This window comes from Bidens hawaiensis, unplaced genomic scaffold (genome assembly GCF_021521415.1).
Source record: "Bidens hawaiensis isolate Kalapana, Puna unplaced genomic scaffold, B.hawaiensis_p1.1 tig00009085_1, whole genome shotgun sequence".
Classification (NCBI taxonomy): domain Eukaryota; kingdom Viridiplantae; phylum Streptophyta; class Magnoliopsida; order Asterales; family Asteraceae; genus Bidens; species Bidens hawaiensis.
In genome coordinates, this window is record NW_027491667.1 from 162,891 (window position 1) to 179,196 (window position 16,306).

The following is a 16,306-nucleotide window of genomic DNA, read 5'->3' on the forward strand; positions in this document are numbered from 1 at the left end:
CCTACATGGACGCGGTAGGCTACATCATCATCTATGTCCCCATCGCTCTGGACAAACGATCACTATCTAAATATTTGAACTTCGTTGACATTGAAATCACCTTATCTTCAATGCTAATATGGACCTTCTCCTCGTTTACCCCACCAAAGTCATAGTTGAGATACTCTGTCTTAGAGCGACTAATCCTCAAACATTTCCTCTCTAAAGCTGCTCACCACTCATCTGGCTTCATGTTAAAATCTTGTTTTATCTTGACAACTAGCACAATACCATTTTTGAACATCATGCATCACAAACCGTATCTTGAATCGACGTTGACAACTCATCTACTAACATTACTACTACAAACAGAAACATGCTAACGTTACCCATTAATGAAAGCCTACATTCACTAAAAAGAAGTCAGTATCCTCACAGAAGCACAAACACTTTATTTTAGACTTTTAGTCTTGCCATATATCTTGATAATTATCTTTACATAATTCCGTCGCAAAGTTTATTAACGAAGTTAGGGCCCGCTAAGTTAGGAAGTGACAGAAAAAATAAGGTGAAAATTGAGAGTGATGGATAACTAATCAAATGTTGAAAGTGTTATTAACCGACGAGTAAAAGTTTGAAGGATTAAAAACCTATTAAAAACCAATATCCTATTTTTTGAATTGTTAATAATAATAATTATAATAATAACAATAATAACAACAATTCTTTTTCTCACTTCCAAAACTAATATATTATTTTCCAAATCCACAATCAAGGCCCTACCCGATACCTAAACCCGGTCAAATACCCGACTATAACCAGTATCGGTTCTTATTCGACCCGGTTATAACTTTAGTTAACCATACCCAAAACCAGTTCTTACATAATTCTGGTTTTAAAGAAACCGATTTGTGCACCTATAATAATAATAATAATAATAATAATAATGTTATGAATCACCACCGACAACCTTGCCGACAATATTGTATGACACCAAATTTCAAAGGCCAATTATATGACCTTGTCTACCAATTATACAATCTTGTCTTCTAAATAGTATAGTTGTTGTAATATATATATAGCATGTAAATGTAAGGGTAAAGATTATCCGAAACACATTCTCATATTTGCTATTATCATCTTTCTTTCATAATCGTATTCAATATTCTTATAATTGTGGTGATATTATAACACGTTATCAACACGAGCCGCTCATATCCTAATCAAGAAAGGTAATAGACACAAAGGTATCTACATAAGCATCATAAACACTTCTTTAATTATGTACATTGAAAATATATCTATGCATATACATATACTAAGTAATAACAATAATGTGTATAAACATTGTTATTAAAATTTGATAACCATTCTAATTTTTATATGCACACTAATATATCATTTAAAAGTTAGATTTATTTACACTAACAATTTTATTCTTATTATTATGCATAATAATTATATATTTTATAAAATAAACTGTATTTATTATCTTGTTTATTATCTTACTTTAAAATAATTAATATTATATATATACACACACACACACATACAAACGGTAATGTTACCGTTATAAAACGGTAATATAGCCGTTGTAAAACGGTTATAAATTTTCACTATAAATAACCAATTATTAACCCCATTTCATTTACAACAAACATTCTTCTTATTAAATTTATCCAAGATAAAGTTTTCAAAATGATTCACCCGGTTTTGTTGTTGGTCACTATAATGCTTATACTACTTCTCATTCTAATTTTTAATCTCTCATCTGAAGATTTCGGCATTTTCTCTTTCTTTTATATGTTCATAGCTCTACCAATGTATTGTATCTCATTGTTGATTGATATGTATGGATTCTAATATTTATCTTATTATTTGCTCTATTATGTTTAGCAACAAAATGTCAAATATAGCAAAACTCGAATTCCCTGCACTCAACATTTCTGGAGAAAATTATATGTCTTGGACAGCAAATGTCAAAAGACATTTAAAATCTATGGATGTGTTAGAAACAATCCAAGAATACAATGATTGCTCTGACCAGGATAAAGCAAGAGCTGATGTTTTAATCCATAAACATATTGATGAATTACTACAGCATGATTATTTTAATTATGATAACCCATATATGATATGGGAAGATTTGAAAAGCAGATTCGGTCATCTAAGGGAAGTTTTACTTCCTACTTCTAGAGATGAATGGAATAGTCTTAGGTTCCAAGATTTTAAGAGGGTAAATGATTACACCTCTGCTTTATACCGAATTTGCTCAAAGCTAGAATTTTGTGGGTATCCCGTAACAGAGGAAGAAAAGTTAGAGAAAACTCGTTTCATGCATCAAACATAAACTTGCAAACACGTTATCGTTTGCAGAATTTTAGGAGATACTCTGATCTAAATGCATTGCTCCTTGTAGCAGAGAAAAATAATGAATTATTGATGAAAAATCATCAATCTCGTCCCACGGGTTCATTAGCAATACCAGAAGCACATGTTGCTCACAAAAGTTCTCATAAAAATTCTGGTCATAAATGGGAACAAAGTCGAGGACGAGGCCGTGGACGTGGCCGTGGTCATTTTGACAAAAGACATTTTAATGATCGTAAGCTTTCATTCAAATGGAACAATAATTCTTACGGTCGTGGTCGTGGCCGTAACCAGAGAGCCAATAATTATCATGTCCCACACAATACCAATTCCAACCACCAAAATAAATGGAATGAAGCTGGTAGGTCCGAAAACAATGGCACTTCATATTTTAGATGTGGAAGTACAAACCACTGGGCAAAGGCTTGTCGCACAACTCCACATCTGTGTGAACTGTACCAAGCCTCTCTAAAAGGAAAAGAGAAAGAAGTAAACCATGTTGATAACTTTAATAATATCAATGCTGAGCTGAGCGTTGAAGACTTTGAGGTGGAACTTTGAAACAAAGTTGCTTGACTACTATAATTAGATGCAATTATTAAGTGTGTTCTCATTATCTTTAATTATGTAGTTCCTCTTTTATGTACTACTTGTGTTTCAATTAAATAAAGTTCTTATTAAAATATCACATGTCTTCGTTATACACTTATTATTTTTTCTTAATATTTTTCAAGATTTAAAATGAAAATCACCGGAGCACAAGATCAAACAAATGAAGAAGATATATGTATAGCGGATAGTGGAGCCACACATACTATACTTAGATCTAAAAAATATTTTTATAAACTAAAACCAACAAAAGGGATCATCACTACAATATCAGGTCCTTCAAACTTGATAGAAGGAGTGGGAAAAGCTAATTTAGCATTACCAAATGGTACAAAGCTCAAAATAGAAAATGCTTTATTTTCCCCAAAATCAACAAGAAATTTGTTGAGTTTCAGAAACATATATCATAATGGATATGATACTCAGTCAAGGACTGTTAGTAATGAAAAATATTTGCATATCATAAGCAAAGATCAAATATTGGAAAAATTGCCAATGCTCTATTCTGGTTTGCATTATACATATATAAATGTGCCTCAAACACATATGGCAGTCAAAGAAAATTGTTGCGATTCTGGTATCATAAACTTATGGCATGACAGATTAGGCCATCCAGGATCCACAATGATGAAAAGGATAATTGAAAATACACATGGGCATCCACTGAAAGGTCAAAAGATCCACAAAATAGATAAAATGTCTCAATGTACATCTTGTTCTCTTGGAAATTTAATTACAAGGCCTTCGCCATTAAAAGTAGATAAAGAAACACCAATGTTTCTTGAAAGAATTCAAGGTGACATATGTGGACCAATTCATCCACCATGTGGACCATTTAGATACTTCATGGTCTTAATAGATGCATCCAGCAGATGGTCTAATATCTCTTTATTATCGACTCGTAATGTTGCTTTTGCAAAATTTCTTGCTCAAATTATCAAATTACGTGCACATTTTCCGGATTATACCATTAAAAGAGTAAGGCTTGATAATGCGGGAGAATTTACATCACATGCTTTTGATGATTATTGCATGTCTGTGGGGATTGTTGTAGAACACCCTGTTGCTCATGTACACACACAAAATGGCTTAGCCGAGTCGTTGATCAAACGCCTACAGCTAATAGCTAGACCATTAATAATGAGGACAAAACTCCCTGTTTCTATTTGGGGTCATGCAATTATGCATGCTGGATCATTAATCCGTGTGAGACCAAGTGCAAATCATAAATACTCTCCCACACAACTTGTTTCTGGAAATGAGCCAAATATCTCTCATCTTAGAATTTTTGGGTGTGCCGTGTATGTTCCTATTGCACCGCCACAACGCACAAAAATGGGTCCCCAAAGAAGGTTGGGAATATATGTTGGATATGAAACGTCTTCCATCATAAGATACCTTGAACCTTTAACAGGTGATGTATTTACAGCACGTTTTGCTGATTGTCATTTTAACGAGACAATGTTCCCCACATTAGGGGGAGAAATGAAAAAGCAAGACAGAGATATATCATGGTGTGTGCCATCATTGTTACACCTAGACCCAAGATCAAAACAAAGTGAGACAGAGGTTCAAAAAATAATACATCTACAAGAAATTGCAAATCAGTTACCTGATGCATTTACTGATATAAACAGGGTCACTAAATCTCATATACCAGCTGCTAATGCTCCAGCTCGAGTTGAGATTCCAAGCAAGCAAAACCATAATAATGCACTTCATGAATCTCAAAAACGTTTAAAACGTGGAAGGCCAATCGGTTCAAAGGATAAAAATCCTCGAAAAAGAAAGGGTTCTGAGAAGGATACTGACCCTAAGGAAGGAATGATTGACAAAACCTTCAATCAGGAAAGAATAAATGATATAACATTTCCTCAGAAAGAAATAAATGATTCTAATAAAGAATTGTCAATAAACTATGGTAAATCACATATAACGTGGGATCGAGATGAAATGGAAAATATTGATGATATATTTTCTTATTATGTGGCAAGTGATATCATGGAAGAAAATGATGACCCTGAACCAAAATCTGTAGATGATTGTAAAAATCGACAAGATTGGAACAAATGGAAATATGCCATGCAAGCTGAATTAAATTCCCTAAATAATCGAAAGGTTTTTGGACCTATTGTCATTACACCAAAGTCAATGAAACCTGTAGGATATAAATGGGTTTTTGTGAGAAAACGAAATGAGAAAAATGAAGTTACAAGATATAAAGCAAGACTTGTAGCTCAAGGTTTTTCTCAGAGGCCAGGAATTGACTATGAAGAAACGTATTCTCCTGTTATGGATGCTATTACGTTTAGATATTTAATCAGCTTAGCAGTCTCTAAAAAGTTAGAGATGCGTCTTATGGATGTTGTCACAGCTTACTTGTATGGATCACTAGATAGTGACATCTATATGAAAATTCCCGAAGGATTTAAACTCCCCGAAGCAATAAGCTCAAAGCCTAAGGAAATGTATTCCATCAAATTACAAAGATCCTTGTATGGACTGAAACAATCTGGAAGGATGTGGTACAATCGTTTGAGTGATTATTTGATAAGCAAAGGATACACAAATAATTTTATTTGTCCATGTGTCTTCATCAAGAAGACAACATCAGGATATGTGATCATAGCCGTGTATGTTGATGATCTAAATTTAATTGGGACACAAAAAGAAATTAATGAAGCAATTGCTCTTTTAAAGAAAGAATTCGAAATGAAAGATCTTGGAAAAACCAAATATTGTCTTGGTTTACAAATTGAGCATATGCATAATGGGATACTTGTGCATCAGTCAACTTATACTGAGAAACTCTTAAAACGTTTCAATATGGACAAAGCAAATCCTTTAAGCACACCGATGGTTGTTAGATCACTCAATGTTGACAATGATCCATTTCGTCCTTGCAAAGATAATGAAGAGATTATTGGTCCCGAAGTACCATACCTCTGTGCAATTGGAGCACTTATGTATCTTACTAACTGTACAAGACCTGACATTTCTTTTGCAGTTAATTTATTGGCAAGATTCAGTTCATCCCCTACTAAAAGACATTGGAATGGCATTAAACATATTTTTCGGTATTTAAAAGGAACTGCTGATTTAGGTTTATTTTATCCTAACGATTCAAAAGAAGGGTTAATTGGTTATGCAGATGTAGGTTATTTATCTGATCCCCATAAAGCAAAATCTCAAACTGGATACGTATTTAAGAATGGAGGAACTGCGATTTCATGGCGTTCTCAGAAACAAACACTCATTGCAACATAATCAAATCATGCTGAAGTCATTGCATTGCATGAAGCTTCAAAAGAATGTGTATGGTTAAGATCTATGTCACGACACATATTGATTTCTTGTGGACTAGAGAAAGATCGAATTCCAATTCCTATCTATGAAGATAATGCAGCTTGTGTCTCGCAAATGAAGGAAGGGTATATCAAAAGTGACAGAACAAAGCATATACCACCAAGATACTTTGAGTATACTCGAGACCTTATTAAAGACAATCAGGTTGAGATGAGATATGTCCAGTCCAACAACAACTCAGCTGATCTTTTCACAAAAGCACTTCCCACAACAACATTCAGGAAACATGTTCATGATACTGGCATGCGCCATGTACGGACAATGTAACGACCTGCAATATGAGGGGGAGCAATATACTGCACTCTTTTTCCCTTAGCTAACGTTTTTTTCCATTGGGTTTTTCTCTAGCAAGGCTTTTAATGAGACAATACTTTAAGACCCCGAAGTTTTGAAATGGTGTCATCCAAGGGGGAGTGTTATGAATCACCACCAACAACCTTGCCGACAATATTGTATGACACCAAATTTCAAAGGCCAATTATATGACCTTGTCTACCAATTATACAATCTTGTCTTCTAAATAGTATAGTTGTTGTAATATATATATAGCATGTAAATGTAAGGGTAAAGATTATCCAAAACACATTCTCATATTTGCTATTATCATCTTTCTTTTATAATCATATTCGATATTCATATAATTGTGGTGATATTATAACAAATAACTCTTTACTCATTTCCAAAAAGATAACTCCTCAATTAATTGGGCGTAAATAATATAAACATTCTAATAACAATAATAATAATAATAACACTACCAAACCGGTAGCCGGTGACCACCACACCACCACCGATCACTCAGCATGGCCGGCGTCCACATCGCCGCCGAGTGGCAACTTCTCGGCGACAAATACTACCGTAAACCCGAAATCTATCAATTACAATGGAAACACATCGATCTCGCTCGCAACAAAGTCGCCGCATCCCCATTCGCCGGTCCAATCGCCATCATCCGCGACGACTCCAAAATCGTCCAACTCTACGCCGAATCCGCCGTCCGAAAACTCCGTATTTTCAACTCCGCCGGTAAACCCATCTCCGAAACCATCTGGCGTAACCCGGGTGGCCGCTTAATCGGGTTATCTTGGACCCATGATCAAATCTTGGTCTGTATTACACAGGACGGTACTGTTTACAGATATGACGTGCATTGTAAGCTGATTGAACCGAGTATTAATCTGGGTGTGGAGTGTTTTGAACATAATGTGGTGGAATGTGTGTTTTGGGGGAATGGTGTTGTGTGTATGAATGAAGGGTTTGATTTGTTTTGTGTCCCCGATTTGAATAACCCGAAAAGTTTGAAGCTTGCGGGTGCGGGGTTGGAGGAGTTTCCACTGTGTATGGCGGTGATCGAGCCGCAGTATACGATGTCGGGGAATGTTGAGGTGTTGTTGGCGGTTGGGGATCATGTGTTGGTGGTGGAGGAAGATGGGGTTCAGACGGTTGGCGATGGGTTGGGCCCGTTGCAGAAGATGGTTGTTTCGGGTAATGGGAAGTTGATGGCGTCGTTTACGCATGATGGGCAGCTTCTTGTCATGCCCACGGATTTTTCGAGTATTATTTTTGAGTATGCTTGTGAGGTTCGTAATGTGTTTGCTTTGATAGTTTGTTGGCGATTAGGTGCCTGTTTAATACACGATAAGACATGTTTAGCAGAATAGTATAACTGCCACGCTCAAACCACCAAAGCCAAGTGCTAAACGAGTCGTTTTCACGTTTGATACTTGTATTAATCACGTCGTCTCTAACCTGTTAAACATGATAAGACACGATTTGCCTGCCCTAACTTTGTTTTTATTGTATAATATTGTTTTCGAGTATTATTTTTGAGTATGCTTGTGAGGCTTGTTTGGTTTCGTTGTATTGTGTGAATTTGCATAATATAATCTTGGTTTTAAAAAGCATGAGGTGAGGCCTAAAACCGAAGCACAAGGTGCACGCTTTTCGTACGCGAGGCGCAAGGTTTTCGTATAATTTTTTTTATGTATATCATATGTTTTTAGCATCCACGGCTGAAAATTTAGATAATCATATAAATAAGTATTATATATGATTTAGTGTATAAATAATCTACATAGGCATAAAGCGGCATCAGCTTCGTCTCAGGCCGCTTTTTTGCTTAAAAAATCGTGCCACACTCGTTACCTTTTGAACATTGATCGCCGTGAGTAGCCAAAAGCAATAAGGGCTTCACTTTAGGCACACTTTTTAAAACCAAGAATATAGTAAAGAATGTGATGATTTGATGAATAATACTATAATGTTATTGTTTAACTGTATATGTATAGTCTGCTCTTGCTCCGGAGCAGCTTGTTTGGTGTGGAATGGACAGTGTGTTGCTATACTGGGATGATATGCTTCTGATGGTGGGCCCATATGGTGATCCGGTTCGTTATCTTTATGATGATCCAATTATCCTTATTCCGGAGTGTGATGGAGCGAGAATCTTGTCTAACTCAAATATGGAGTTTCTGCAACGAGTTCCGTCTTCAACCGAGTCGATCTTTAAGATTGGGAGTACAGAGCCTGCAGCTTTGTTGTATGATGCGTTGGATCATTTTGACCGACGGAGTGCAAAGGTAGGAACTATATGCAACAATTATTCATGTAACCTATGATCATAATTAAATTTATTACCGTCAATTTATTGTAGGCTGATGAAAATTTGAGACTGATACGCTCATCACTGCCTGAAGCTGTTGAAGCCTGTGTTGATGCTGCAGGTCATGAATTTGATCCTATGCTTCAACAGACACTACTTAGAGCTGCAAGTTACGGTCAGGCGTTTTCTAGGTTAGTTTTGATGTTAATATATTGGAATTATATATGTGTATAACATGATATGGATTATGGAACTCAAAGCAAAAAGGTATAGTATAACTAGCAACAATTAGTTGGTGTAGAGAACTTATCTGAAGAATATTAGTTGATGTAGAATTTGAGTTATTTTATTAGCAACTACCGAACATAGTAAGCACCAACAGGTGCATTAATGATTTAACTAGTGAATGCAAACTAGAATCTGCAACAACTACTGCAATAATAGGATTGTTTCAAACGTAAGCAATTTCAATGTTGCCTTGGGGTATTTTTTGAACTAGAGGACCATACATAAGCAAGGTTACATATTAACTAACCGGCTCGTGTATTAGATTTTAAGTTTTTTCTAATTTCTGTTTACGGTAGTGATATCCAGTTGGCTTTGGCAGCCAATTTCAGCGTGAAAGCATTCAGGAAATGAGTAAAACGTTGCGAGTTTTAAACGCTGTGCGCAGCCCAGAGACTGGTATTCCACTCAGTATACATCAATACAAGGTTTCTAACCACCTTAACATGATTCAGTTACATGATTGACTTTGAATGTTATTCTTGTGATTAATATATTTATGTTTGATTTTAGTTACTTACACCATTGGTTTTGATCGGTCGATTGGTTAATGCTCATCAACATCTGCTGGCACTCAGGATATCAGATTACCTTGGAATGAATCAAGTAAGTTTTATCTTTTCAAGTGTTATTTATTTAACCAATTAAATTAATTTCTTTTTGAGTTTTTTGCAGGAAGTAGTTATTATGCATTGGGCTTGTTCGAAGTTAACAGTATCGTCAGCAATTCCTGATGCTACCCTTCTTGAAATTTTACTTGATAAGGTGTGCAAACTGCAATGTTTTATAAACAATTAAATATGCAGTCTTTGTTATTGTAGTTTAAATGTAATAACTAACTGTTTGGGAATTTCAGTTAAAGTTGTCCAAAAGCATTTCGTATGCTGCAGTTGCTGCTCATGCAGATCAGATCGGTCGCCGGAAATTAGCTGCTATGTTAGTTGAACACGAACCTCTTTCCTCTAAGCAGGTAATCTACTTTTGTTTGTTTTTTTATTTAAAATAATATTTTACAGTATATATTATATATATAGTGTGTGTTACACATAATAATACAGCTGACTTTTCAGGTTCCTCTGCTACTCGGTATAGGGGAAGAAGATACAGCGTTATCAAAGGCAACTGAAAGTGGTGATACTGATCTTGTTTATCTCGTTCTGTTTCACATATGGCAAAGGGTATTCATTAAAAAAATTTTATTTTACAATTATGATCTTTTAGTTCGTATAATGTTGATTTGTCGGTTTAATATTAATATGATATTGACTTATATAGAGGCCAGCATTGGAGTTATTCGGAATGATACAAGCTAGACCTCTTGCACGCGACTTATTTGTACGTTATGCGCGGTGAGTCAAAATTGCTCAAGAATTCTTGTTTTACTTTATTCTGACCTTATTTTAAATGAAAATTTGAACAACTTTATTAAATGCAGATGCTATAAACACGAGTTTTTGAAGGATTTTTTTCTTTCCACTGGTCAACTTCATGTAAGCCTGCATTCATAATTAAACTTGATTTCTTTCTCATTATTTACAGTTGTGTAATGAGTTTTTATTTCATGTTATAGGATGTTGCCTTTTTATTGTGGAAAGAATCATGGGAAACCGCCAAGAATCCAATGGCGAGCAGAGGATCTCCACTTCACGGCCCACGAATAAAACTCATTGAAAATGCCCAAAATCTTTTTGCTGAAACTAAGGAACATGTTTTTGAGTCAAAGGCTGCTGAAGAACATGCAAAATTATTAAAGTATTAATTGTTTTTTTAAAAGACAAGAATACGTTTTTTATTTATATATTTATACATCCCGTGTCATTTTTTACATTTAATGCAGGATGCAACATGAGCTGGAAGTAAGTACAAAACAGCCAATATTTGTTGATTCAAGTATCAGCGATACGATTCGGACATGCATAGTATTGGGAAACAATCGGGCTGCTCTAAAAGTTAAAACAGAATTCAAGGTAAATCTCTTTACGGCTCATATTATTCAAATTATATTATTTTCGACATACTTTAAATGATATTATTCAAAACTCGAATTATCAGGTTTCAGAGAAACGATGGTATTGGCTCAAAGTTTTTGCATTGGCAACAATTAGAGACTGGGACGCCTTAGAGAAGTTTTCAAAGGAAAAAAGGCCTCCAACTGGTATGGTTCTTATTTATGATAATGATAATGATAATGATAATGATAATAATAATAATAATAATAATAATAATAATAATAAAGTAAATGTGTTTTTAATTTTTGTGTGAACATTTATAGGTTTTAAACCGTTTGTGGAGGCATGCATTGATGCTGATGAAAAAAGTGAAGCCGTTAAGTATATTTCAAAGCTTGCAGATCCTCGGGAAAAAGCAGAGGTATTTTTATATATGAAATGCATTTTGGTTGACTTTTAACCCATTTGACCGACCCATTGACCGATTGTCTTCATAGGCGTATGCACGAATAGGCATGGCAAAAGAAGCAGCAGAAGCTGCATCACAAAGTAAAGACGGGGAGTTATTGGAGCGTCTTAAAAACACGTTACAACAGAACACAACCGCCTCATCAATATTTGATACTCTCAGGGACCGACTGTCATTTCCGGGTGTTTCATAGTCTTTATGACACGAAAAGTGTGTGTTTTGATCTTTATTTGTGAGTTATTAAATCGTCAATAACAAGTAGTGCTCGTGTAAAAGTTTGTTGTATAGACAAATTATCGATTCGGGAATTTTCTGCTTCATAATTGGTGTGAATGTGTGTGTTTGATTTATATTTTGGCTTGTAAGTTCTTCAATAGAATGAATAAGTTTTGGATTTCGGTTTTAGTCTCTTGGTCTTGAAAGGCTTGTATTGAATGAAGTTGATGTTGAATTTGATTACGTTCCAATGTCTCTTTACATCAACTCCTTCGGCTTTGAATGATTTTATATGCCGCTAATGAAGATAGAAACCCGACATCAACCTGGAAATTATAAACGACTTTCTAAATCATGACACGACAAACGTATTAATGTTTATAAAAAATACAAATGTTTATAAACAGTTAAGCTACAAAGACTGATTATCATCTCTCTTTTAACATTTAAACAAGTTAAACACGCCTGCGCCACAAACCTAGTTCATTTAACTAAATGCATGAGCAAACCTGCGAAATTCATGTTCGAATTTCACATCATGTAACAATGCCCTAGCTCCAACAAGAGTGCTAATTAAATGTGATGAACCTGTAAGCATAATAATCACGCAGAACTCAAAACAATACCAGTAAAGAAACCAATTTATGAGCCGAATTAAAGAGAAGCAGAAGAGAGAGAACACCTGAATTCCTCACTTATTCTAGTAACTCTTACAGACATCAAAACAACCAAAAATCCGCTTTTTAAACCTTAAATATTAAATTCACTCGGTTTCATTCTGAACCTTTCCCAACAGCATCGGTGACCAAAGTCAACGGTCTCTCATCTATAACCTCATCTATGATACCAAACTCCCTAGCCTCGTGTGGGGTCATAAAATAGTCTCTATCCATATTCTTCTTAATTACATCAACAGGTTGTCCAGTATGCTTTGCATATAATGCATTTAATGTATCCCACATCCGAATGATCTGTTTTGTGTGGATAGTCATGTCTTTGGCCTGCCCGCTGTAACCGCCTGACGGTTGGTGGATCATGATGCTGGCATTAGGAAGAGACCGCCTTTCACCCTTGGCACCAGCCGTCAATAGCAGAGAAGCCATTGATGCAGCTTGACCTAAACATATTGTGTTGACTGGAGATCGAATGTATTGCATTGTGTCGTATATTGCAAGGTCTACAAAAGAAAAAGTCACAAACATTATGATTTTCATCAAGTCATCAAATAACAACAAACTTCTAAATCTTCAAAATTATATATGAAATCATGTCTAAATGCAAAATATTGGGATAAAGAGTAGTTCAAAACAGTTCATTTATTCATCCATTATTGCATTTTAACAGTAGAAATGCTATATATCTAAAGACAATTTGTATTCACACCGTATTCGAGTACATTGTACATAAACAGAAATATTTTTTTGAAACAATACTAACACCAACTTCAGCTAACATGGATATCATAACTTAGGGGATTCTAGCCTAAGTATTTAAATGCATAGCATATGCAGTAAGACAGTCAAGAATTCATTCTTACAAGAGCCATAAACTCCTAAACAACAAAAGGATAAAAACCTACTTGTGCAGCAACATCTAGTGCATTTCTTTCATCAAACAGTGCAGAAATTTTCAAACAATCACATATTCACATACATACAAACATCAAATAGGTTTGTCGGTTCTCATGCAACTATTTTTTTTCTTTCTTAGTTTAATTTTCTTTTACTATTTTACTTTGATTTTCTTTTTCTCCAATTCTTTTTGCTTCTTTTAGTATATATTGTTCCTAATACATAGCATTAAGTTAATGTTCCGCCACCAACAAATTGAACCGATACCGATCACATTGCAGCCGTTAGGGGTGACCGGAAACAAAACACCAAAAGAATCTACCATTGACAGTAGGGATGAGCATACCGGTACCGATTTTGCTCATCCCTAATTGACAGTGATGAAGATTGGGTCTAAACTTTGAAGATGATTAAGATAATGAATGAAGATTCGAGCCAAACTTTTAGTGTTTTTTTTTTATTAAGAACTTTGTTGAATTCCATACTCTACTACTCAAACAACTTTGTATTTGTTTGGTTCCATGTAACACGTGCCTATTTTTTATTTTGAATTCAATATATACGAGGTACTTCATTTTTTTAAGTTCTTTTTTTTTTCTTTTTGTAATGTCTACTCACAATAAAAATAACCGAAAACCAATCGGTTGGTATTCTAAAATAACCGATAGCTTCGGTTTCACCCAATAACCGAACCTAACAGAACCTAACAAACTGCCAAAATAAACCTAATTTGCATATAAAAATTATAATTAGAATTTTAAGAAAGCTGCAGTGACAGCACCACCAGGGGAATTAAGATACATGTTAATCGGCTTCGACGGGTTCTCGGACTCAAGGAACAGAAGCTGAGCAACGACGACGTGTGAGGTGTCATCGGAAATAGGACCGTTGATGACAACAATCCGTTCTTTGAGGAGACGAGAGAATATGTCGTAGGCTCTCTCGCCACGAGACGAGTGCTCGATCACCATCGGTATTAGACTGTACGGACGCAATTGATTATTATGATGATGGTTTATATTATTATTATTATTAGGTCTTGTTGCAGCAGCTGCACTTCTCAACAGTTTGGTGAAACTGCGAGTGATTGGATTATGCATTGTTGCGATCGAATTGAAGAATTTGGGGATTAATTAATTAATTAATTAATTTAGGGTTTGTTTATGGAATTGTGATTTGAGTAGGAATGTAAACGACTAAAGTTCGGTAAACTGTTCGTGAATTGTTCGGTCGAAAGTTCGTATATGTTTGTTTATTTAATAAACGAACGAACATGAACAAAAAGTGTGTGTTCGTTTAATTAAACGAACGAACATGAACACATGTTTCGTTCGTTCATTTATGTTCATGAACGTTCGTTTATGTCTCTTTATTTATGTTTGTTTATGTATTAATAAAAAATAATTAAATATTATTTGAATGACTCATCTAATTAAAGTTTTAAATTTGTTAATTTGTGTTTATTTAAGTGTTTTCATTTATGTTTGTTTGTGTTCATATATGTTCTTTTATCTTTGTTCAGTTATATTCGTTTAAAATTTAACCAAACAAACATAAACGAACACAAATGTTCATTTTTTAAATAAACGAACTTGAACATATATATTTGTTCGATTAAGTGTTCATGTTCTTTTAAAGTTAAATGAATGAATACGAACATGCCCTTGTTCGTGTTCGTTCAATTCGTTTACATGTTTTATTATTCATATTGATGAACACATCGGTCTTAATCTCTTGGCTATGCCGATTTTATTTGTGTCCGTTTGTGTTCGTGAACCGTTCGTGAACACATTAATTTCCTTAATGAACGAACATGAACATAAAACCTCGTTCGGTATGTGTTCGTGAACCGTTCGTGAACACATTATTTCCTTAATTAACGATCATGAACAAGGCCTTGTTCATGTTCGATCGGTTCGTTTACAGCCCTAGATTTGAGAGTTCAGTTGCTTCTGCAATAATAATAATAATAATAGTAATAATAATAATAAAATAATAATAATAATAATAATAATAATAATAGTCATGCTCATGTCATTTTTATTTTATTTTTGTCAACCACCAACTAACAAAAGGCAGCTATGGGATCACCTAATGGCAAAATACAATGTTATAAACTTTACGTTCACGATAAGTTTATAAATTTGAGTCTTGAGCTCCTCTGTTTACAATTTTTTATACTTATTTTTGTCCACCCCCTCCCTCGCCTATCTTTGTCCAAGCTTCACCGCTGGGTAGCCCAAGCCAATCATTTTCTATTCTGGGGAAAACCCATCACCAAAGTCCCACTACGGTAAAACCCGATTGAGATTGGATTCGAACTTCAATACCAGTTGAACTAAAACTCATTGGCCAAGCTTATTTTGTTATTTTTCGTTTTCATGGAGCAGTTATATTAATTAGTAAATGAATATACATAACTTTTTGTGTACCGTTAAGTCTAGATAGTCTGGAATCACACCTGAAAAAATGGCAAGATTAAGCTATTGATCATTGAATAAAATGATTTGTGTGTTTGGGAGAATTGTTGTGTATTTGCCACATTAGTTTACACTTAAAAACAAAAAATAAACACTAATCAAGTAAAGCGTACTAAACATCTTATAACGACTTAATTAGTTTATTTGTTAGTTATTTAACTGATTGTAACTGGAACACTTTTCAGGTCAGTACTAACCTACCATACGCGGCAATTTTCTATCACGAGTCACCCGTTAGCTATAACTTGCATAGCAAGTTTGACCATCAATATTTCATTCATTCATATTATAGCTTCATTTTGGACACAATTTAATTTGTTGTGTAACTCTCACTTAGTAGGACACAAACCACATAAATAGTATTATATGTAAGTATTTATGTCCAATGCTAAACACTTTTGATTGTAAAC

The 16,306-nt window shown here is 34.6% G+C and overlaps 2 protein-coding genes across 2 annotated transcripts; one reads left to right on the forward strand and one right to left on the reverse strand.

The window, feature by feature from the left end:
* The first annotated feature begins 7,110 nt into the window (after window positions 1–7,110).
* LOC143531134 (protein VACUOLELESS1-like) lies at window positions 7,111–12,096 on the forward strand. Its single transcript, XM_077026504.1, has 15 exons — window positions 7,111–7,904; window positions 8,613–8,903; window positions 8,978–9,117; window positions 9,534–9,639; window positions 9,725–9,817; window positions 9,887–9,976; window positions 10,068–10,181; window positions 10,282–10,389; window positions 10,487–10,560; window positions 10,647–10,701; window positions 10,782–10,963; window positions 11,049–11,178; window positions 11,264–11,366; window positions 11,484–11,581; window positions 11,658–12,096. The coding sequence occupies exons 1-15, from the start codon at window positions 7,128–7,130 to the stop codon at window positions 11,820–11,822; spliced, it is 2,526 nt and encodes an 841-aa protein (XP_076882619.1). The 5' UTR covers window positions 7,111–7,127; the 3' UTR covers window positions 11,823–12,096.
* Window positions 12,097–12,441: 345 nt separating this feature from the next.
* Window positions 12,442–14,591, reverse strand: LOC143531115 (ATP-dependent Clp protease proteolytic subunit 2, mitochondrial-like). The gene is made up of 2 exons (XM_077026489.1): window positions 14,182–14,591; window positions 12,442–13,021 (listed from the first exon to the last, which is right to left on the reverse strand). Exons 1-2 carry the CDS (start codon window positions 14,514–14,516, stop codon window positions 12,619–12,621), a joined length of 738 nt encoding a protein of 245 aa, XP_076882604.1. The 5' UTR covers window positions 14,517–14,591; the 3' UTR covers window positions 12,442–12,618.
* Window positions 14,592–16,306: the final 1,715 nt, after the last annotated feature.